Source organism: Megachile rotundata, chromosome 1 (genome assembly GCF_050947335.1).
Source record: "Megachile rotundata isolate GNS110a chromosome 1, iyMegRotu1, whole genome shotgun sequence".
In the NCBI taxonomy this organism is placed as follows: domain Eukaryota; kingdom Metazoa; phylum Arthropoda; class Insecta; order Hymenoptera; family Megachilidae; genus Megachile; species Megachile rotundata.
This window is the reverse complement of record NC_134983.1, coordinates 22063767-22088733: the sequence shown is the minus strand read 5'-3', so window position 1 is coordinate 22088733 and position 24967 is coordinate 22063767. Positions and strand designations below refer to the sequence as shown.

Genomic DNA, 24967 nt, shown 5'->3' with positions numbered 1-24967 from the left:
AAAAGTTTGTATTCACTGAAGTGCATTGAACTCGAAAGTTTATACTGTTAATATTTTATCAAAATTAATACAGTGAAATTTATATTATTTTTTCACGCTTTACTGTCACTATAAAAATGTAAATTATACTTACGACAGGTAGATACATTCTCAAAGACTTTAAAAATAATTTATGAAAAGAAAGAGAAAGAATATGATCATCAAGGGTTGAAAGGCAGCAAAATTCTTTGGGTACAAGGATTGAATAAAGAGTTTAAAAATTTTGAGAAGGAGTTAAGAATTAGGGGATGCAATCTGAAGATCTACAAATTTAAGGACATAAATTTGCACCTAGAAATTTGCATAAAGAAAGGTTGCCTTACAGGGAACAGGAATGAAACAAAATTACAGAAGACACATTTTCTCTTCTCCCTCCTCCCCTCGTACCTAAAATAGATGTATATTTCCCTAGAATAGTGCTACACAGTCGTTTTACATTGAAAAATAGCTATGCTTACATGTAGCCTACGAGGAAGTATTGCACTTTTTTGTCACAGTTTCACTTTGCATGGCACGTCGATCGAGATACATTATCAGGTTCCTTTGGACGCGGTGTTTTTTCACAAAAATATTCTCCTCTGTTTTGGTTCGAGCTTATCACGATATGCAGGGTGCCTTTAAAGGGTTGCTACAACGTTCCTTCACAAACAGATTAAATGCACCACTTTGCCTGCAATTTTTCTTTTGTCGTTCGAAACCGTGACCGGTGTTCAATTTTAAGATGAAAGCGAAGGCAGTCGCAAAACTTTTAGCTCTCGGATATAAAATTTTATAAACGTTGTAGCGTCTCAAAGACACCCCTGTAGTATATGTTACGTTTCGAGACACGAATTTTATTTTCTCTTCGTGAAACGGATATGAGAGTTCGCTAATTTAATCCGATTAAACTTCTGCGAAACATTGCCTTTCAGCTTTTCTTCCTGGGTTACGCTGAAAGTTTTGAGAATTTACCCCTGTGTGCAAATAGGACGGGGTTGTAAACTGTGATCGTAAACTGTTCTTCGAACAAATTTATACCTCGCTTCTCAAAACTTTTAGAGTGACCGAATTTTGATTTTCTGCTCCTTTTCGATTCCATAAATCTCCACGATGTAGCTCCGGAAGTTTCGACAACTGTACACTGTTGAAAACGAATAAATCACCACCGTAAATTCGCTGCTTAGTTATGGAAACTTTCGGAATAACGATCGTTAAGAATCTTACAAACAAATTTTTCCGCCGATGCTCACGAAACGTCTATCGATCACTCTGTTTCGCTTGAACAATTTCGTGTTACCTTCTCGGTAAAACGCGAACCAAAGAACAAAGCTTGCACGAAAATCTTGCATAACTACTTTGTATACGAAATACCAGGGACTCGTCAAAGACGAGAAACGACTCGTTCGCGTGTACAAAGAAATCTACGGCCCAGCAATTTTCAACACGTTCGTGACGAAAGAGCCGCGGCAGTCGAACAGAAAATGGCGGTGTTTGAAATATACTAAATCATTAGCCGTAGTATTTATTCATCATTAATTAAACCTTGCAACTAGTAAAATCATTTAAAAAAATTAGCAAAAGACACTCTAGCCTTTAACCTTGATTTTCCCGCGCTTTTGATATCACACATGTCTCTAAAACATTCTTATAATTTCTCTTGTATAATACCTCTGTATATATTTATATTTCGTGTGTACACGTGTGTAGAATGGATGTCTCACAGTAGAATAGTTTGTTGAAAAGTAAATCATGAAATCATGGTAAATTATGAAAATATTTGTGGATACTTGTAACATCAATTTTGGTAATTGATTAAAATTTCTAAAAATTACCAACGTGGGTAAAAATCAATTTTGCGTGGTGAATTAATAGGACTGCAACTTTTAAGAATTTATTCAAAATAGCTGAAATGATTTTATATTTTTAGCACATTGTGTTAGCTGAATATTACCTTGTAAACAGAAAATCATTTTTAAAATTTTGTACACTACAAAAATATTTGCTATGTTAATATTTATCGTTACTCCGAGTGTACACAGAAAATAATTTTTAAGACTTTGTACACTACAAAAATATTTTTCTATGATAATATTTATCGTTACTCCGAGTGTACATAGAAAATAATTTTTTAAACTTTGTACACTACAAAAATATTTTTCTATGATAATATTTATCGTTACTTCCAATTGCTAATAATTAATCAATATAATTAATAAATGTGAGTAAGTGTGAGTACAAATAATCTGTGATGTACAAATCTTCTACACACGTGTACAAGTATCTCTCTTCTAAATTCCGTAACGAATATGTATATATGTATATATATATATATATATATGTATATCAGAACTTTGGTTTTGTCATTAATCGACCAGTCGAATGAAAAATATTCGAAAGATACTCAGAATCTAGAGAGTACACTTTCTAAAGATAATCTCTAACGTCCTAAAATTAGGACTGTCCTTCCGCTTCCTCGCGAAACTCGAAGAAATTAAGCAACAGTTCTTTAAACGAGCCTAATCGACTCGTCTCGATAAATTCTCTTTTGATCCGCGATTATTCCATTGCGCCCAACCCTGTACGATAAATCGAGGCTCTCCTTTATGAGATCCTCTTTTGTGCATGAAGGAGAATAAACATCGCCGGCTTCGACGAAGATAGAAAGTTTACAATAGTTATACATAAAGAAGTCTTTAAAAACGTGTTAAAAAAGTTTTCGTTTATGATTTTCTAAAAGTCTGTGTTTATCCACGGCTACCTTCCTTACCGAGCGAGTATCGGATCGAACATTTCGTGACAATTTTTATTTTATCGGTTTAACACGGTCTGCGAATTTTCGCATCTAACACTGGTAACATATCACGAGTGCAATACCGATAGTTCTTTCTATTTAACGTGTTCACTGTCATGAGCTAGATGGATGTTGATATAAACATTATTTTGGTAAATGATTGTTTCGTTTTGCAGATTACACTTTCAATTTGCTTATGTTGTTACTGTATTATTAATATTGTTGAACCTAATGTACTAACTCGTACTAACATTTTTCTAAGCTTGACTGATCTATTTTGAGTACATAAATTTTGACTCATGAAATTTCCTTAAAGTTTACTTCGCGACATTGGAAAGCAAGACGTACATTACAAAAATAATACAAATACACGACTATTACAAGAATGAGTACATAAAAAAATTTCTATTAACGTTAGAAAATGTCAAGAGGTGTCATGGCGTCATTGGTGCCCTCTACAACGATCGATATATCAATTTCCAACACCAACTCCCAAGTTAAACTAATAATATCAACAATATAAATTCATACACATCTTCAACCCACATCACGTCAGTGAACACATTAAACGAATAAATTCATTTGTGCACAGTACAATAAAAAATCACAACAATCGTTGTCTAGGAAAGACTTACAATCTACCAGCCAGAAGAAAATAGTTAGTCGGTATTGCTTATTTTTGCGGCGCAACGGAATCATGTTCGGATACGACATTAATAAACGTTTAAATCTATCAACTATCAACAGCAGTTTACAAGTAGGTACGTTTTCATACGAACAGTTAGATTCATGTTCAAAGGTTGTTCTACGTATCTTCTCACGTCCCCGATAAGTTAGTAAAGTAAATTAAATTATTTGTGCGAGCCCTTGTCGTGGCACACGATGTGCACCAGCCTCAAGTTCTTCATGGTGAAGAGATTGTCATAGATGTCCAGGATATCCGTCTCGCTGGCGATTCCTTGAGACGTTAGCTTTAGGAGGAGCGGGATCAACGTTCTGGATCTCTCGATTCTGAAAATTGCAGAAAACTTCGTCAAACTTTGTCAAACATCTCAATTCTTTAATGTAGATAGTTGGAGGTTAATAGTTGGAGGTCAATAGTTGGAGGTCAATAGTTAGAGGTTTGGGTATTCGGGGATTTAGGTGATTCGGAACTTGGGAGCTTGGGACATTGCGAATCTTTAATGAAGAGTTGGAGGTGGACATTTGGGGATTTAGGTGATTGGGAATTTGGGAGCTTGGGATATTGCGAATTTTGGAATTTGGCAAACTGGGAACTTGGGAGCGTAGGACCTTGAGAAATCAGGAACTTGCGAGAGTGGGACCTTGAGAAATTAGGAACTTGAGAGTGTGGGACCTTAAAAGTTTGGAAACTTGGGAGCGTGGGACCTTGAAGAATTTGAACCTAGAGAAAGTGGCAACTTAGGAGAGTGGGACCTTGAGAAATTGGGAACTTGAGAGCGTGGGACCTTGAGAATTTGGGAACTTGGGAGCGTGGAACCTTGAGAAATTGGGAACTTGAGAGCGTGGGACCTTGAGAATTTGGGAACTTGGGAGCGTGGAATCTTGAGAAATTAGGAACTTGGGAGAGTGGGACCTTGCAAGTTTTGGAATCTGAAAGCGTGAGACCTTGAGAAATTTGGACCTTGCAAATTTTGGAATTTGGGAGCGTGGAACCTTGAGAAATTGGGAACTGGGGAGCGTAGTACCTTGAGAAATATGGACCTTGCAAATTTTGGAATTTGAGAAAATGGAACCTGGAGAAATTGGGAACATGGGAGGCAAAGGACCTTGCAAAGTTTGAAATTTGAGAGCTTGGAACCTTGAGAAATTTAGACCTTGCGAATTTTGGAATTTGAGAGTTTAGGAAAAATTGCGAATTTTGGAATTTGAGAGCTTAGGAAAAATTGCAAATTTGGAAATTTGAGACCACGAAAGCTTAAAAATCTAAAAACCGAAACATCCTCAAATTCAAACACGAAGTAAACAATTCGTACTTATGATCAAAATTCCACGTAGAAAACAGTATAAGCTCCTCCCTCGATCTATAAGGGTTGATTCTGTGCCTCTCTCCATAAGAGCACTTCTCCGCGTTCCAAACACCACAGCACTTAAATTCACCCTTGTGATCGCACATCGCCACACAGGACACTCTCTCATTCCTCCTAACAGAATACGGACAAGAGTCCTCCGCATCTTCTTCCTCACTTTTCGTTTCCGTTTTCGAGATTTTGTCAGTGTCCTTCTTCCTTGGACCATCGACACAGGACTGGTTCATCGTCCCGAACAAACGGAAGTACGTGCTGCCGTCCAAAGTGTCGAGCCTACAGGGACAATGATCGTAGCAGACCGCGGAGTCATTTTCATCGACGTTTTCCAACGACTCGATTTTTGCTCGACTTCTGTCGAAATAGTGGCCGAAGTAGTGATCCTCTTTTAGCTGCATTTTGAAGAAGGCTATGGCGTACAGTAGTTGCTTCCTGGCTCGGGGGTCCTTCGCGAACGTCTCGGAGGATTTGATTTGGTCGATGGTTTTGTAGAGGTAGTTGCGTATCCTGTCTTGACATCTGCGATGCATGTATGCTTCCTGTCAAAAGAAAACCTTGTTAGTTTTTGTTAATTGTCTTTGTTAAGGATAATTGTAAATTTAGGGGTTTCTAGCTTTTTGTTAAAATATCGTGGGTGGGTAGCCTTTGTTGGGGAAGTTAAGGGTACAATGCGTTTTCTTATTGGGACCTTGAGAATTTGGGAATTTGGGAGCGTGGGTCCTTGAGAAATTGGGACCTTGGGAGATTGGGACTTCGGGATATTGGGATCTTGGGAGATTGGGACCTTGGGAGATTGGGACCTTGGAAAATTGGGACCTTGGGAGATTGGAACCTTGGAAGATTGGGACCTTGGGAGATTGGGACCTTGGGAGATTGGGACCTTGGGAGATTGGGACCTTGGGAGATTGGGACCTTGGGAGATTGGAACCTTGAGAGATTGGGACCTTGGGAGATTGGGACTTTGGGAGATTGGGACCTTCTGAGATTGGGACCTTGGGAGATTGGGACCTTGGGAGATTGGAACCTTGAGAGATTGGGACCTTGGGAGATTGGAATTTTGAGAGATTGGGACCTTCTGAGATTGGGACCTTGGGAGATTGGGACCTTGGGAGATTGGGACCTTGGGAGATTGGGACCTTGGGAGATTGGGACCTTGGGAGATTGGGACCTTGGGAGATTGGGACCTTGGGAGATTGGGACCTTGGAAAATTGGGACCTTGAGAGATTGGGACCTTGGGAGATTGGAATTTTGAGAGATTGGGACCTTCTGAGATTGGGACCTTGGGAGATTGGGACCTTGGGAGATTGGAACCTTGAGAAATTGGGACCTTGGGAGATTGGAACCTTGAGAGATTGGGACCTTGGGAGATTGGAACCTTGAGAGATTGGGACCTTGGGAGTTTGGGACCTTTGAAGATTGGAACCTTGGGAGATTGGGACCTTGAGCGATTGGGACCTTGGGAGATTGGGACCTTGGGAAATTGGAACCTTGCGAATTTGGGACCTTGGGAGATTGGGACCTTGGGAAATTGGGACCTTGGGAGATTGGGACCTTGGGAAATTGGAACCTTGCGAATTTGGGACCTTGCGAATTTTCAACCTCGGGTAATTGGGACCTTGCGAATTTTGGACCTTGCAAATTTAAAAACTTGAGAAATAGGAACCTTGCGAAGTCCCAACATTAATCATCCACCTTCCTAAAATTTTCTAACGTTGCAACTTTCCAAATGTTTGAAATCCTAAAGCATTTGCTGCAACCCTTCGACTTGATTATTAAACTCAGCTGAATGCACAGATTCGAATGAGGTTTAGAAGCAACAAGGTTTTTTCTATGGGTATATTTTTGGAAGAACCTTCACGTAACAAATATCGAGTATCGCCACCGATGCGAGTAGCCAATTGAAATGGGTCACCAGTTCGTATTGAGAATATAATTGGTTGGTAATCAGCGTGGAACAGGGCTATTGTTTTCGGCAAATCGCCAATGGAATTGTGGTTATTGTTCATTTCAATACGAAGTAGAATGTCAGTAGGTATATCGAATTGTTCGATGCTTATTCAAGCTACAGCTTGCGACGTTCAGGAGAGTTTAAACTGGAAACAGTGAATCGCACCTGTGCATTGGAAATAATTACCATTCTAGAAAAGCTTAATCCAAAGTTGAAGAGATCGATGAGGAAGTGAAGTGTAGAGAATACAGAGCGATGCAAAAATTATGTCACGAGCAGTTAAAGTAAAACAAATACTCTGAACAAACATGGATAAAGTCATTGGGACAAAGTCATCTCATAAATGTAGAAGTAAAACGGAGTTGAGCTAATTGAGGACGTTATCTGGTACGTACTTATGCAGATACTAATCTCGGTTTCCTAATTAAAGAAGATATCCGTCTGCACTTATGCTTATAGACGTCGAGTGTGCTGTTTGAGTTGCTAATTAGAAGAACACGGTTTCATGCACGTCTGAAAAATCGATATTTCTAACAGGACCGCTGTGTATGCAGTGTGTTCAGATTGACTGTTTCATTATTTCTGTAACCACATTTATTTTCATCGATTTGGTATCGATAGGTTTATTGTTTAACTTTATTATGACTAGTAGTTAGACTGCCTCATAATTGATAGTTTCATAAAGAAACTTCATTGTGACCGGTAGTTAGACTGCCTCATAAATGATAGTTTCATAATGAAACTTCACCATGACTGGTAGTTACACTGCATCATAATTGATAGTTCTATAATGAAACTTCATCATGACTGGTAGTCAGACTGCATCATAATTGATAGTTTCATAATGAAACTTCACCATGACTGGTAGTTAGACTGCATCATAATTGATAGTTTCATAATGAAATTTCATCATGACTGGTAGTGAGACTGCCTCATAATTGATAGTTCTATAATGAGACTTCATCGTGACTACTAGTTAAACTGCATCATAATTGATAGTTCTATAATGAGACTTCATCATGATTGGTAGTTAGACTGCCTCATGATTGATAGTTTCATAATGAAACTTCATCATGACTGATAGTTAGACTGCATCATAATTGATAGTTTCATAAAGAAACTTCATCATGACTGGTAGTTAGACTGCCTCATAATTGATAGTTTCATAATGAAGCTTCATCATGACTGGTAGTTAGACTGCCTCATAATTGATAGTTTCATAATGAAGCTTCATCATGACTGGTACATAGACTGCATCATCATTGAGTGTTCTACAGTTAAACCTCATCAAGACTGATCGTTAAACTTCATCATCATTAAGAGTCCTATAGTTAACCTTCATCATGATTGATTTATCTATCTCAAAAAAGAAAGACTCACCTTGGTAGTGCAGTTGGTTTCCAATCCCCGAAACCATTCCGGATGTTCCTCCCTGCTGCTGAACGCCGTCTTCGAATCGTCCTTGTTCAGCGCGTTATTCAGAATAGCGACCTTCGTCTTAAGGTGCTCCGTGAGGAACTTGGACGCCTTGTCGGCGGCAGTCAGGAAATCGATGTTGACTCGCCTCAAGGTATCGTACAGCAGGTCGGCGTCTGTAAACAAAGGCCGTCCCTCGAGAACCTACTGCAGCTTCCTTAAATGACTCCAAACAAGGATAAATGTCCGAAAAACAATCTCTCTCCTCAAGAAACCGAACAATGCTAACCTGTTAACACCTTTTCACCGGGCTTCTGTATAATGAGAGTAGACTGAGGTTCCAGCGTTGAAAAATACTCTTCGTCGATCAGCGAACCGTCCAGCAGGAAGACGTTGACTTCGGCAAGGTCATTTGTCACCTGAGAATACCAAAGACCTTTTCAGTCACTGGAACGAACACTTTCACGAAACGATGATGCAACGATGGTCAATGTTCAACGTTACGTCACCTGTAGGTTATTCGTTTCATCAAACAATATTGTTAACTAGTTAAGAATGTTTAACAAGTTTATTGAAGGCAAATAATGTAACCGGACGATAATTAATGGCAAATACGTGGGCAAATAGGAATGGAGTGAAAATTGATGCAGTAATTTGCATTCTTGAGATGTCATTTCATTTTTGAAATTTTCCAAAGTCAAACTTTGGAGGTTCCAATTTCCTACGCTCCCAAGTTCTCAATTTCTTAATGTCTCACACTCCCAAGTTTTCAAATTTGATAGGTCCCAATTTCCCAAATCCCCAAATTCACAAGGTTCAAATTTGTCAAGGTTCCATGCTTTCAAGTTCCCAAATTTGATAGGTCCCAATCTCCCAAATCCCAAAATTCGCAAGGTCCCACGCTCCCAAGTTCCCAAATTCTCAAGGTCCCAATCTCCCGAATCCCCAATCTTTCAAATTCCAAAATTCTCAAGGTCCCAATTTCCCAAGGTTCCAATCTCCCAAATCCCCAATCTCCCAAGTCCCCTATCCCCCAAATCCCCAATCTCCCAAATCCCAAAATTTTCAAGGTCCCACGCTCCCAAGTTCCCAAACTCTCAAGGTCCCAATTTCCCAAGTCCCCAATCTCCCAAATCCCCAATCTCCCAAGTTCCCAATCTTTCAAATCCCCAATCTCCCAAATCCCCAATCTCTCGAATCCCCAATCTCCAAAATCCCAAAATTCTCAAGATCCTACGCTCCCAAGTTCCCAAACTCTCAAGGTCCCAATCTCCCAAGTCCCCAATCTCCCAAATCCCCAATCCCCCAAATCCCCAATCCCTCTAATCTCCAATCCCCCAAATCCCAAAATTCCCAACTCCCCAAATCCCCAACCCCCCATCCCAAATTGCGATTCTTCATTTGCGCCAATCTTCACGCTCAATCAAAGTCCAAAGAAATTCCACAGAACCAGCTGATAGTCAGTCCCGTTAAAGAGATTAACCAAGGATCAAGGTTCAGAGGAACCGTCGCGAGCGTTTCGTGGCTAGGTTAATCCGGTTGCGGCTCGACCTTGTTGCTGGATCGCGTTCGCCTGCAGCGTGTAGCTCTATCGAACCAGCCGGGCCACGGGCAAGGAGCGTATTCAATGTCAAGGTCGTCCGTTTGCTGCTCCTAGAACCCACACCCCCATCGTTCGAGCCAACATCTTTTTTTACGATTTCCGCTTTACTAGTTCGCTGCTTGCCAGCTGGACGATCGGTGTCTTCGTGTAACTGGCGCAAAAGTGCAATTTCGAAGAATCGATTGCTCGTGATGCTGCGGTTTTTGTGTACCGAGGGTGACTCTGCGATCGAGGTCGCACGTGCCACTACCTTTTATCTTATGCAGTCAATGCAGATGCGCTTGCTGGGCGTTGAAGGAACCCGGGATGGATAATGACCCGGATTAACCTCGGTGCACGGGTATTTTCGACTAATCAGAGCGATTGACTTTAGTGGCGTTCATTAGGAAAGTTAGGTAAGTTTGCAATTTCTATTTGAATGGGGGAATTTGGTGATAGGGGTAGTTAAGAATGTGGGGATTTGGGAAATGGACATAGTTCTATAGTTTCGAATGAGTATGTGTCCAATGTAATATATTTTGAGATTCTTGTATTCGCAGATCCCTCCAGGTTTGGATCTTTAGATGAACAGATTCTTGCAACCCCAGATCCCTAGAACCCGAGATATGTACATTCTGAGATTTCTACATTGCCAAATCCATATGTTTCTAGATCCCTGCGTCCCCAGGTTCCTATGCCTTCACAGTCTCTACATCTCCAAATTTCTACATCAACAAATCCCCACATCCTCAAATTTCTACATTCCCAAATTTGTACAACCCCGAATCCCTACGTTCCCGAATCCCCACATATCCAAATCTCCACATCCCCAAATTTCTACATTCCCACATCCCTACATTCCCAAATCTCTACGTCCCCGAATCCCCACATATCTAAATCTCCACATCCCCGAATCCCCACATATCCAAATCTCCACATCCCCAAATCTTCACATCCCCAAATTTCCACATCCTCAAATCTCCACATCCCCAAATCTCTACGTCCCCAAATCCCCACATATCCAAATCTCCACATATCCAAATCCCCACATATCCAAATCCCCACATATCCAAATCTCCACATCCCCAAATCCCCACATCCCCGAATCCCCAAATATCCAAATCTCCACATCCCCAAATCTCTACGTCCCCAAATCCCCACATATCCAAATCTCCACATCCCCGAATCCCCACATATCCAAATCTCCACATCCCCGAATCCCCACATATCCAAATTTCCACATCTCCAAATCTCCACATCCCCAAATCCCCACACACTCAAATCTCCACATCCCCAGATCCCTATATCCCCAAATCCTCACATCCTCCAATCTCTACACCCCCAGCTCTCCACATCCCCAGCTTCCTATCTCCCCAAATCCCCACATTCCACATCTCTACATCCCCCTAACCCCCTATCCCCACACCACCAAACTCCCAAATCTCCAAATCTTGATATCCTCCTACCCTACCTCCATAAAACTCCCCAGTTAATATCCCCAGCAGTCAGTGCCATAAAAGAGAACACGAGTTACAACGGAGCGATTTTTCTAAAGCGATAAATCCAGCAGTTTTTTCAGCAATACCGTTGAAACGAGTTTGGCCCAGAGCTTTAAACAAGTCCATAACGAAATCCCGATCTCGCCAGGGGAAAAAGGACGTGTTACAATTTTCCACAAGCCGCTCTATGGATCAGCTGCGAGGCTTTTATGACCCAGTTTCGGCAAGCAACTTTTATTATGACATGTAGAAGCCTCATGGAGCTACGGTTTTCATCCAAAGACTTATCGCGCTCTCTCACACGATCGTCCCGCGAATCGGACGATAGCTCGATTAAATAAACGCCGCGGGCGTTAATCGCTGCAACAATACTCACGTTTAATTTCGCGCAAGCTTTCCGCTTCAGCTCCTGAAGGCTCCTGCAGGCGACGCCGAATTTCCGCGTGCGGTTCACGTCTGTTACTTTGTACCCCTTCAGCTGCGCAGAAAAGATAAGAATACAAAAATAATACTTTGGAGAATGTTATATGTATATTGTTGTGTATAATAATGTTGTGTAGTGCAGAAGTAATTGTTTTAATACTATGATTTATTTGGGGTGTTAGGTAGAATTACAGCTGCTATATTGTCAGAAAGAGAATTGAGTTGATTTGAGAGATTGGGGATTTGGGAATTTGGGGCCTTGCGAATTTTGGGATTTGGGAATTTGGGAAATTTGGACGTTAAGGAATTGGAACTTTGCGAATTTGGGAACTTGGAAGCGTGGGGCATTGAGAAGTTTGGGATTTGGAAGATTGGGACCTTAAGAATTTGGGACCTTGAGAACTTTGGACCTTGGGAGATTGGGACCTTGGGAGATTGGGACCTTGGGAGATTGGGACCTTGGGAGATTGGGACCTTGGGAGATTGGGACCTTGGGAGATTGGGACTTTGGGAGATTGGGACCTTGAGAAATTGGGACCTTTGGAGATTGGGACCTTGGGCGATTGGGACTTTGGGAGATTGGGACCTTGAGAAATTGGGACCTTTGGAGATTGGGACCTTGGGAGATTGGGACCTTGGGAGATTGGGACCTTGGGAGATTGGGACCTTGGGAGATTGGGACCTTGGGAGATTGGGACCTTGGGAGATTGGGACCTTGGGAGATTGGGACCTTGGGAGATTAGGACCTTGAGAGATTCGACCCTTGAGAAATTGGGACCTTGAGAGCGTGGGACCTTGCAAATTTTGGAATGTTGGAACGTGGGATCCTAAGAAATTTGGACCTTGCAAATTTGGGGATTTGGGAAATTGGGACCTTGCAAATTTGGAAACTTGGGAGCGTGGGACCTTGAGAAATTGGTAACTTGCGTGGATGGAACCTTGCGAATTTGGGAATTTATTAGCTTAGAACCTTGAGCGATTGAAACCTTGCGAATTTGGGGACTTAAATGCTTGGAACCTTCGAAATTCATTAAAAATTCAAATAAAATTGATCGCGAAGTACCACTAGTTCCGGAGACTCTAATACTCCAAAGGGTTGCATTTATCGATTCGTAACCTTGAGTATCGCTGCTCCCTGAATAATATATCGAACTAGAACTCTAAACCCTCGCACACGAGCGACTCCATGCGATTTCGCTATGACCATACATCTCCATTTTCACCGGAGAAAAGAAAGACGATCGCAGTGGAATCGCACGGTAAAATGTCATTCGTGTGCAACGGTGCTGTCCCGAGTACCGCCATATTGCTCCCTTTTCTCAATAAAACGCGTTTGATTTCAAAGCGAAAAATGATAGAGAAAAGACAAGGTAAGCTCATTGATGTCGCAGATCTCGCAAAGTGAATTATATTTTTAATCCCTTAAATAGAATCTATCGTGAAATTAGCTTTCTGGCAAATAAAAAGCCCGGCTTTTAGATCGACCGGAAAAGGGAAAGGTTAATGAATTTCATGGAAATTCAGCATGGATCTCGGGGTAATATCTCTCGCTTGAATCATTAAAGGGAATCGACGGGAACGTGATCGGGGATGATTAGCAGATTGTTACACGTACTAATATGTAAACGAGAGGTACGTGGAATATCGTGTAACAGCTAATGTAATCTATTCCGAAATAATTTTGGCTTATTAGGTGTATTAGAATGTGCTGTAATTATAGTAATTTGTCAGGTGATGCACATTTTCAAAAATTTACTTCTTAGCTTTTAATTTAGTATTAAGTTTAGTATTACTGGTAGCAAACCTCTGTTTTTAATTTTTAAGAAGATATTGTTTTTTGTGAAGTTCATGATAAGTTCAGTTATAATAATTTGTTAGGTGATGCACATTTTCAAAAATCCACTTCTTAACTTTTAATTTAGTATTACTAGTAGCAAACTTCTATTTTTAATTTTTAAAAGCATATTGTTTCTTATAAAGTTTATGACAAGTTCAATTATAATAATTTCTCAGATGAATCACATTTTCAAAAATCCACTTCCTATCCCTTAATTTAGTATTAAGTATTTAGTATTACTAGTAGCAAACTTCTATTTTTAATTTTTAAAAAAATATTGTTCCTTATAAACTTCATGATAAGTTTCAAGTATAAAGTAACACATGTATGGTAACCAATTTTGGGTTTTCTTATAAACTTCATATATGTTCAAATATAAAATAACATATGAAGATGTATGTAACGATATGTGGGTCTGCTTATAAACTCCATGTATGTTCAAATATAAAATAACATATGAAGATGTATGTAACGATATGTGGGTCTGCTTATAAACTCCATGTATGTTCAAATATAAAATTACACATGAAGATGTATGTAACGATATGTGGGTTTTCTTATGAACTTCATGTATGTTCATATGTAAAATAACATATGAAGATGTATGTAACGACATGTGAGTTTTCTTATAAACTTCATGTATGTTCATATGTAAAATAACACATGAAGATGTATGTAACGACATGTGAATTTTCTTATAAACTTCATATATGTTCATATGTAGAATAACATATGAAGATGTATGTAACGACATGTGAATTTTCTTATAAACTTCATATATGTTCATATGTAAAATAACACATGAAGATGTATGTAACGACATGTGAGTTTTCTTATAAACTTCATGTATGTTCATATGTAAAATAACATATGAAGATGTATGTAACGACATGTGAATTTTCTTATAAACTTCATATATGTTCATATGTAAAATAACACATGAAGATGTATGTAACGACATGTGAGTTTTCTTATAAACTTCATGTATGTTCATATGTAAAATAACACATGAAGATGTATGTAACGACATGTGAGTTTTCTTATAAACTTCATGTATGTTCATATGTAAAATAACACATGAAGATGTATGTAACGACATGTGAATTTTCTTATAAACTTCATATATGTTCATATGTAAAATAACATATGAAGATGTATGTAACGACATGTGAGTTTTCTTATAAACTTCATGTATGTTCATATGTAAAATAACACATGAAGATGTATGAAACGATATGTGAATTTTCTTATAAACTTCATGTATGTTCAAATGTAAAATAACACACGATGTATGTAACAAATTGTGGCTGTTCTTATAAAGTTCACAATAAGTTTCAAATATAAAATAACACATGAAGATGTATGTAACGAGTTATAAATTCTCTTCCTCATAAAAAAAGTAATCTTGGAACCCATCCTAAATTACAACATCAATTACAACGCAGACTAATTACAACGTCATATCCCTCCGTCTCCGTTATCTTTCCGTGTCTCATTATCTCGGAATAAGACGGAATTTGCCAGAGAAATTACGTTACTCGCACGAGCGCAAAGGGAGCAGACCGTGAAAGCCTCAGAAATCTCATTGTGGGCTGATAGCGTTCAAGGTCGCACGGAAGCGGATGGTGTCACAGTTTCTTTCGATGACCCACATCGCATTCAACGACGTTTAATCACGGTCAGTCGGCAAAGCAAACACCGATCGAAAGTCGCGACGCCTACGATTGCTCAAGTTCTATGGATAAAACCCTCTCGCGTGTCAGCCGGTATCCGCTCGTGTATGAATTCGACCCTGAGATTACACAAACACTCGACCACTCGATCAACGTTCGTTCAATTTTTTTTTTTCAAATATTCCGTTTGGCAAAATGTATAGGTCACGTTTGTTCAATTTCTCAATGCTTTCTTTTTATAGGATTCTTTGAACTACCTCATAAAAAGCAATACTAAAAATAATTCTATGGAGTTCTTTGCTTTTTGTACAAAGCTAAAAATAGAAAGATACGAAGATTTCGACAATGATTTATTACATAATTTTTGTAAAGCTCGAGAAAGACATGTGTGATGCTGTGTGTTTAAATTCATATGTGACATGCATTGTGTATAGTGAGGTTGCAAATGATTATAAGTGTCAGTTTTGCATTGCGAAATTTTGTGTTGAAGATATTTTTATGAATAATACTAACATAGTTATAGAACATTGAATGAAGATCTTGATCAACTATAATTCCCCTTATACATGCAATTAATGTGTCCAGCAGTTATTTTGCACAATATGTAAATCAATGTGTTACTTATATAATAGTTACATATAATAAGATTTTTAGAAAATTTTTTAGAAAAGATTAAAACATTTAGTCCATCTAATACAAACATCAAAATACTGCTGTCTATTATCGACATCTTACTGAAATTCTGAAACACAAGTTATTCAATGAATCCATGTAAAATCAGAGAGATAACACTGGAATCTGGAATATGATTTCCAGCATTCATATCTCATACCATTACATAAACAAATTAATCAACTTCGATTTTGAGAAAAAGCCGAAGTTCCGTATAATTAAATGTAACTTGTTGAACATCAAAATAGTTGAGAAAGCCGAAACCAGTTTCCGGGGAACATAATAGCTGTTCCCAACAATCGATTAGAAAGTTTAGACTTAATAATGAAGTGCGATCGAATGAAAACAGACCTCTCGTTAAAATCTCTGTTCCACAAATAACGCAAGTATTTCAATCTGGTGTTTCAAACATTAGTACAAAGAGCTGTTTTATCACATATTCAATGATGTTGATAATTTTATCTGGAGCATTACTAAATGGTTAATTAGCGATGTTAATTAAATGCACGGAACAAAGACAAGAACAAAGTTATCATTCGCTCGCACGTGACCGTTCTTCCGCAGACTGTGTTTTGACAGCTGTTTTACATAATCTCTTGATATCTGGTATTATCTGCTCATTCATTTGATACGATTAACGTGTGAATTGCTGTAATTAGATCGATCATTGGGAAAAGTGTTCTTGACGTTAATGATACGACTGATCCGATATGATATACTCATCGCGACTGGAAAAAAATTTCTTTATTCGCGGAATTAACCGTCATTTTCTCATTATATCGTGTATGAACACAAGATTTCTTTCTTGTGTGCAAGATTTCTACACAAGACTTCTACACAAGACTTCTACACAAGAATTCTACACAAGACTTCTACACAAGAATTCTACACAAAACTTCTACAATAGATTTCTTTCTAGAAGAAGATCTCTTTCTACAAGATTTCTTTGTAGAGACTAACTATGAAGTAGGTGGTTCGAATGTGTTATAATAAAAAATATATTGAGTGATTATCAAGTACGAGATCGAATATTTCATCCACTCGACATAAAACGAAATGTCAAAATAGCAAAACCATTTTGTAAAAATAAACCTCTAATTTTTGATGCACCTGGCTCGATGCAAATTCTGAAATTAGATTACAAATGGAGAGTATCTGAATACGCTCAAACGGAGGGTAGATAACTGAAGGGTACTGAGGCTACGAATCGATACCATCAGTCAATTTTCTAAAAAGCTACCATACTACCATAAACCATCAAGTACCATAAACCTGGAACTTCAAATAAAGATTTAAACCTACAAGTAATCCTTTACTAAACCCTCCTAAAATAAAATAAAATGCCCCATTTCAGCGCCCCATAAATAGTAAATCTTGCAAAAATCTCCCCCAGATAAAAGCGAATAACGAGACGTAATTTCAAAAATAAATCGTGTTCCCGGCTAAACTAACAAACAATGAAAATTCCGATACACTCAGTCACCAAATACGTCACGTTACCTCGAGCAACCGTTTCCTCCCACAGAGTTTTAACTTGAAAAAAATATCGATAAGCAGCCAAAGAAAAGTCGAAGAATCGCCCCCCATTTTATACGAACACCAAGGACATGTATCTTTGTTTACCTCGGTTCTGGTGGAAGCGTCCGTTAAACGTCGAAAGCAGCCGGTGATGATCGACATGGTCAGCACCAGGAAATCCCGTGTTCCAGACGGAGCACCGATGGGGCACCAAGGAGTCCAAAGATCGCGGGCTGAACAGCTGGCACGGACCCCGACCTTTTCTTTCTTCGACCCTGACAGTGGGACGCTTATCGGTCAACGGAAGGGGAACTCGAAGAGTGGGGAGAGAAAAAGAGGAGGAAACTAAAGCGAAGAAGAAGCTTGCCGCTGTTCGATGTTATGTATATAAGCACGCGTTTCACCCAGCGAGGAAGAAGGACGTGAAAGGGTGTGCGGAGAGAAGAAAGAGTGGTTCTACCTTTGGTGGATCGCGGGGAAGGAATGACGCTCCTCGGTCCGGCTAAAACGAGAGAATGCACCGGGAAATGCGCCTGCGAACTGCCAGCCAATGCTGCACCGACTTCCTCCGGGAGATGGCGCCACCTCACGGTGACAAGTTACCCGGCATTCCCTGCACTTTGCCCACCTACGCTCTTAGGGCATTTTTAGTGGAGATCTGGTAACGTATGCTTGATAGGAACAACTGTTGTGACGAGGCATGTTGAGGAACCTTGGATGGAGACTCTTCTTTATGCAAAGACTCTTCTTCGACACAAAGAAAATGTATGAAATCATTTCATCTGTTTATCATATCGTGAAAGAACGAGTAGTTTGTCTCGAAAATCTCCAATCTTTATAATATTAAAAATCGACACTTTCAAGTATGAAAAAGTTCTTAGAAATCCAAAATAATATATCGATGGTGCAATGACAATTTCCAGCTCCTGAAGAGTACAAGACCACTTTTGTATTTTTATACTTACTCTTCTTTTTCCATTTTATCGTTCTAACGTTTTTATGCTCGTCTAGATTACCGAAAAAGATTCTCATTGTCCTTTTGTTGGTGATTAATGATACTTGCATGAAGGTCTTGAACAATATTCTTCATAAATTAAAACGGCAATTAATATATCGCATAACATTTCACATATATATAATATGACTGAAAATCTACCTTTGTATACTATGACAGTAAAAGTGTAATAGAACTAATTGTACTCAGTGATGGCTTTAAGCGGTTTCGAGCATTTGTTCAGAAATTATATGGCAGTCTATAATTATTATTATAATGTAACTTTAGTATTTTGGTATTATAGTATACTAGTTTCTATGGTACATAAAACTTGTTAGACATTATGTTAAACTAATATTAAACACTATAACAATAATTATGGACTGCCACATAATTTCTGTACAAGAGCGCGAAATCGCTTAATGCCATCACTGACTGCTCGTTACACTTTCTTTCTATTTATGTTACCTTGATATCGTCCATTAATTTTACTGAATTCTAGTGATTTAATTTTCATACCGTCAGATGCATTACTCGATTGATAAACGACTTGATACGAACATTTTATTATACTCATAATATTTATTTTAGACATGAGCCCCAACGTAAAATGCACTCTTTCAACATATCATTTTAAGACCCCAAAATTTTGCGACTTTGGGCCATTTTGAAATTTCGAAACTCAAACTTGCCTCACACTTTCAAAACTCATAGAAGGTTTTCAACTTTGAGGCCCCATAATTTGATGACTTTGGGCCATGTTGGAATTTCGAAATTCAAACTTGCCTCAGACTTTCGAAACTCATAGACTGTCCTCAACTTTGAGACCCGAAAATTTGATGACTTTGGGCCATGTTGAAATTTCGAAACTCATAGAATGTTTTCAACTTTGAAGCCCCAAAATTTTGTGACTTTTGGCCATGTTGGAATTTCGAAATTCAAACTTGCCTCACACTTTCAAAACTCATAGACTGTCCTCAACTTTGAGACCCGAAAATTTGATGACTTTGGGCCATGTTGAAATTTCGAAACTCATAGAATGTTTTCAACTTTGAGGCCCCAAAATTGTATAACATTGGGCCATGTTGAAATTTCGAAATTCAAACTTGCCTTACACTTTCGAAACTCATAGAATGTTTTCAACTTTGAGACCCCAAAATTTGATGACTTTGGGCCATGTTGGAATTTCGAAACTCATAGACTGTCCTCAACTTTGAGACCCCAAAATTTGATGACTTTGGGCCATGTTGGAATATCGAAACTCAAACTTGCCTCACACTTTCGAAACTCGTAAACTGTCCTCAACTTTGAGATCCCAAAATATCTGAAGCTTGAAAGTTTGAGGTAATAGGATATTGAGACTAGACCAAGTTACCGAAAGTTGTTAAAAATAATCGACAGATATAAATTATTTATCGCTCTTCCTTACACGCGCCACTCAAAGTAAATTACACAGCTTCACGTTGTACGTCAACTTTAACCTTGCAGCATTTCAAGGCTACTCTACGGTTATTCTTAAGCCGTTATGAATCCTATCTAGGGCGGGCAATTAACCTATTCGTGCAGAAAAATTTCACGTTGCTGCTTCAAACGATCTCATCGAGAATATATAAAAAAGGAAGTGAAAAAGAAACACCTTCATTAATTTTCACTGTTAAAAACTTTTAAAGGCGAGAATAAATTCTTACGTTTAACGGAATTTCAGAGCATCTGAAAAGTTCTCTTTTCAAGGCAATCGATGTTCGAGAAACCTTTCCCGTCAAGTCGACAGCTTCGAGAAAAACGCGATGGAAGTTACAAAATTGCTTTTACTTATTATAACTGTCGAACTTTTCTACTTGTCAAGTGTTATAACTATATTCTTACAATAAGATCACACTGTGGAGCTTTAGTTAAAGTTACTACGTTATAGCTTCAGATGTTCTTTCTTTAATTTTCTGTTGTTTTAACTTGTGGCGGAGTGTTTTAGCTTCTTTTGGTTTTTTGTTTGTTTGTAAATATTTTTGATAGATGCTATATTTGTAAGTAGGATGTTTATCTTGGATATTTATCTTGGATGTTTATCTTAAATCACATAAGGGTGGTAACAGTGCATCAAGTAGCTTTTGGAAATGTGGGAATATGGATCTGGAAATTGAGACACTTGAAAATATAGAAAATCAATTTGGGAATTTTGAGTTTTGGGGGTTGGAGGAGTTTGAAGAAACCTCAAACGCATGTTTGAAAATTTAGAAACTGGAGAGTGTCCAACTTGTATAAATTACCTTTCACAAATTTATAAATCTGAGAATCTAGAAATTCGAATATTTGAAAATTTAAAAAACAAGAATTTAGAAAATCTGAAATTTAGAACTTGGAGGACTTCGAAGCATGTCTTTGAAATTTCCTAACTGACTAATATGTCCATCATGTCTAAGTGAATCCCTAGATCCTCCCCCTATCTACCTATCTAGATACTAGCCACACCTAACCTAACCTAACCAGTTGTAACTCGAATCCAGTATCTGAGCACATCAACAGTTTCTAACCTCATTTACAACGAAAAGTCTCACGCGACAGATTTATACCCCATTTCGTTTCAGGTGCAGAAAGCAGGTCTCCAAAGAAAATTGCAAGAAAGGAACGATTTTTTGCGGCTTCACATTCTCCCGCTAGCAAAAATCCGTCTCAAAGGAGGCGGCCGCGCAATAAAAGAAACGTACTCGAGACAGAAAGTCCTTCGGTTTGCGAAGGACTCGCACGACGAACTTTCAATCATGCCTCCGCTAAACTGATCCCTCGAAACGGATGTAATCGACGACCCGTAATTTACTGTAATTGCATAATCAATCGGGAATCACGTGTTGCGTCGTGACGAAATAACGGGACACTTCGAGAAGTTTCCTCCAAACGCAAACTTTTATTATTTTGATCTTTTTTTTCAAGAACTGTCACAATGAAATTCAGAAAACACCACTCGTAATCTTATGGTGTTATCAGGATTTTTTTAGTAACACTTTAAAGGTTTTAACTGAGTTTGTTTATTAAAGTGTTATTGATAAGGAAAGATAAAAAAAATGTGAGGTAAACTTTAATAGATGGTTTTAATAAATTAGCTATTAGTGCAATGGATTAATGTTGAATAGAAAAATAGATACAGTAAGTTCTTTTAAGATGTTGAAATAGATCTGTACATTTTACAAGATCAAGGATAATAAATATGAGAACTGCTAGCAATAATAAAGATGAGCAATTATTTACTACCCTCGACATCATTTCTTTAGTATCATAGCTTGGTAATATTTTCAGTAGGACAAAACTATAACATGGTCCAAAACTTCAATTAGTCTATAATATACCTTTACCTTATAATCGACATGACCTTGAACAGATCTAGGAAGGTCATGTTCTCTATGTACAAATTGTATCATATTCTCTGTGTACAAATTGTATCATATTCTCTGGTCATGTTCTCTGTGTACCTTGTAAAAATTTGCGAATTAAAAATTGTTAAACTTTGAAGGTTTTAAACAATAAAATAATCAAATTGCTTAATTCTCAAGTTAGCAAATTTTTGAATTTTGTAAACCTTCAAATCCATTCATAAATTCAAAAATGTTTAAATTCGTACAATTATTCGTCATCATCATCATCATTCATCATTTATTATCATCACAATTCATCCAAAATTATAACATAATTTTTATAATTCATCATAAATAAAGTTTGAAAAAATTCAAATTCCAATCTGTCCACACACGCCATTACACCTTGCAAGATATTATGACACAGTCGTATAATAAATACGACATTTCAAAGTCGTTCACCTATCGCATGCACCGTAATTGTAGCAGTGAACCATAGAATTTTTGAGTTAATACACGTAGCGCTCATCAACAACCTGTCAACAGTACTTGAGGGAACGAAGCGTTCAAGGTTCGACACGCCGCATTCGATCGAGATATTATACGCTACACTTCGAAAGTCTACTTTAATAATTAACATAACCCGCGCTGTAATTGTATTAACAAATGGCATTGTAAGTTAATCTAGTCCGATATGCAACGATTTACGCACAACAATAATCGGCAGTCAACACGAACTTTGCTTCTAAACCGCACACACATAATTACATGTCAAATCATCGTGATCGAGGCAGAAATCTTTGTAAACATGCGAATTAATACAAAAATTAATACAAAAATTAATACAAAAACGATTTACGCACAATAATCGGCAGTCAACGCGAACTTTGCTTCTAAACCGCACACACATAATTACATGTCAAATCATCGTGATCGAGGAAGAAATCTTTGTAAACATGCGAATTAATAGAAAAAGATATATTAATACGTATGTACGTTATCAATTGATGTTTTATGAATGTTTACAAGAACTATTTGTTTGCACGTGTCGGAAATTGAGCGGCGAAAAAAGTCTGCGACAAATCGCTCGCAAGTTAATCAACGTGCACACGAATATCGGATCTCTGTAATTAAAGCTTTCATCTACAAGTATAATCGAACGTTTTATGTTTATTAGGAGTGGAAATGTAATATTTCCGATTGACGTCGATAGTATTTCTACGTTTGCTTTTTAATAATTACTACTTATATGCGAGTATTTATGTTGCATGTTAAATAGTTTGTTAAATTGGTAGTTCGACTATCGAGTTCGCAGAGATTTATTTGTGGGACTGGTTTGACAGTAATCGCTGCAGTATAAGAAGCTTCTGTGGGATAATTAATCAAATATTACGATTCACCTTACTTTCTGCGCAACCTCGATCACCCAAGGAGAAAGATATTAGAAAGGAATTTTACCTCCCGGCAGAAGTTGCGGATAATTGTTTATATTCATAATAAATTCTTGTAAGCAATAATTACTGGGTGAGAATAATCACACGTTGACATAACTTGTTAAGTATTCTTGTTTAGAGAGTGATTTCAAGAATTTGGGGCGTCATTGTAATAGTCTGAAAAGGAGGACTGACTTTCTGCTAGGATTTTGTATAGGGTGTCACGTAGGGTGTTTATTTAGCACAGAGGGTGTTATTATTGCATAGAAAATTATACAAAAGTATACAATAATAGAATTTCTCCCCTGGTCAACGAAGTTCTGCAAAAGTAGAGAATGGATGCTTTGTACCACTGACGTCCACTGAAATAACCCTTCTGAGTTAGAAAATAACTTAGTCCACAAAAATAACTTGTCCACAAAAGATTCAAAAACGTTTACGCAACAGGGTCGATACAAATTAATCAAATTAAGCAAACGAAGCTGAGAAAGTTCTGAACAAATACAAAGTTGCACTAGTAACTATCAAAGTTGTTCATAATTTCCAGCCATCTTTGTTGCGATGTCTGCAACCGGTCACCTCTGACCACTATTACAAATTCAACTTGAATCAGGTGTCTAGTAAGCAATGTATGAAGTCAACAAAGTTGCAGATAATGAATGAACCGCAAATATTTACACGTTTGTAACACGTGTAGAAGACATGACATGTAACGTTACAAAGACATGTGAACATAGAAGTTGCAGAACAACTTTGAAACCTTTTTTGACAAGAAAATATTCAATCAGGAAAATTCAAAAAATTATGAGCATTGAAATTATGTAGAGCATGTATAGTAACACTTCAGGGTTAAAGTCACCCCTTCATATTTACCTATTCGAGCATATTTTATGAGTCGTAATTTTTAAGGGACAGTAAAGGAATAGAAGATTGGTTTTAAATAGAAGATTGGTACTTTCAATTAGATCTGTCAGATAGTTAAAGTGTTATTAATTGTGCGAAGAATTAAATGAAAATTATGAAGAAAAATTTGTATGACTTTCTCTAAAATTTTATCTTCTCAGTGCAATCTTAATTGATCCTCCATGTAGATGGATCTAAATTCGAACTCACTGAATTGGCACAATTCAATGTGTATTTCGATGTCATCAACATGACTGGTTCTACCCTAACCAGTCAAGAAATCTTCTCATATTAGCAAATTATTTGACTGGAAAGAAGAAAATAAAATTTTAATAATTTTCTCTAAAATTTGATTTTCCCAGTGAAATCTTAATCGATCCTCCATCTGGATGGATCTAAATTCGAACTCACAAATTGGTACAATTCAATGTGTATTTCGATGTCATCGACATGACTGGTTCTACCCTAACCAGTCAAGAAATCTTCTCATCAATTAGGAAATTATTTGACTGGAAAGGAGAAAATAAAATTTTAATAATTTTCTCTAAAACTTGATCTTCCCAGTGAAATCTTAATTGATCCTCCATCTGGATGGATCTAAATTCGAACTCTCTTGATACAATTTAATGTCTGATGTCATCATGACTGGTTCTACCCTAACCAGTCAAGAAATCTCCTCATATTAGCAAATTATTTGACTGGAAAGGAGAAAATAAAATTTTAATAATTTTCTCTAAAACTTGATCTTCCCAGTGAAATCTTAACAGATCCTCCATCTGGATGGATCTAAATCCGAACTCTCTTGATACAATTTAATGTCTGATGTCATCATGACTGGTTCTACCCTAACCAGTAATCTCCTCAGTT

General features: G+C 37.8%; 1 protein-coding gene and 1 long non-coding RNA gene across 2 annotated transcripts in view; one reads left to right on the top strand and one right to left on the bottom strand.

Moving 5' to 3' along the window:
• LOC143264984 (uncharacterized) overlaps positions 1 to 21874 on the top strand; it is a 436316-nt gene extending 414442 nt beyond the window's left edge. Inside the window, exon 4 of the long non-coding RNA XR_013039027.1 lies at positions 21003 to 21874. This is a non-coding gene — a long non-coding RNA (uncharacterized LOC143264984). The remainder of the gene's footprint in view (positions 1 to 21002) is intronic.
• On the bottom strand, positions 399 to 17973 carry Drep4 (DNA fragmentation factor-related protein 4). Its single transcript, XM_076534388.1, has 6 exons — positions 17532 to 17973; positions 11680 to 11781; positions 8512 to 8641; positions 8187 to 8398; positions 4807 to 5396; positions 399 to 3820 (listed from the first exon to the last, which is right to left on the bottom strand). The coding sequence occupies exons 1-6, from the start codon at positions 17586 to 17588 to the stop codon at positions 3661 to 3663; spliced, it is 1251 nt and encodes a 416-aa protein (XP_076390503.1). The 5' UTR covers positions 17589 to 17973; the 3' UTR covers positions 399 to 3660.
• Positions 21875 to 24967: the final 3093 nt, after the last annotated feature.

Bases quoted from the DNA above. Each gene is read 5' to 3' on its own strand.
- Drep4 (XM_076534388.1), bottom strand. From the start codon at position 17,588: ATGTCGATCATCACCGGCTGCTTTCGACGTTTAACGGACGCTTCCACC. The intron at 8,399-8,511 runs GTTAGCATTGTT...CTTTGTTTACAG, and splicing joins CGGTGAAAAGGTGTTAACAG to ACGCCGACCTGCTGTACGAT. The intron at 5,397-8,186 runs GTGAGTCTTTCT...TTCTTTTGACAG, and splicing joins AAACCAACTGCACTACCAAG to GAAGCATACATGCATCGCAG.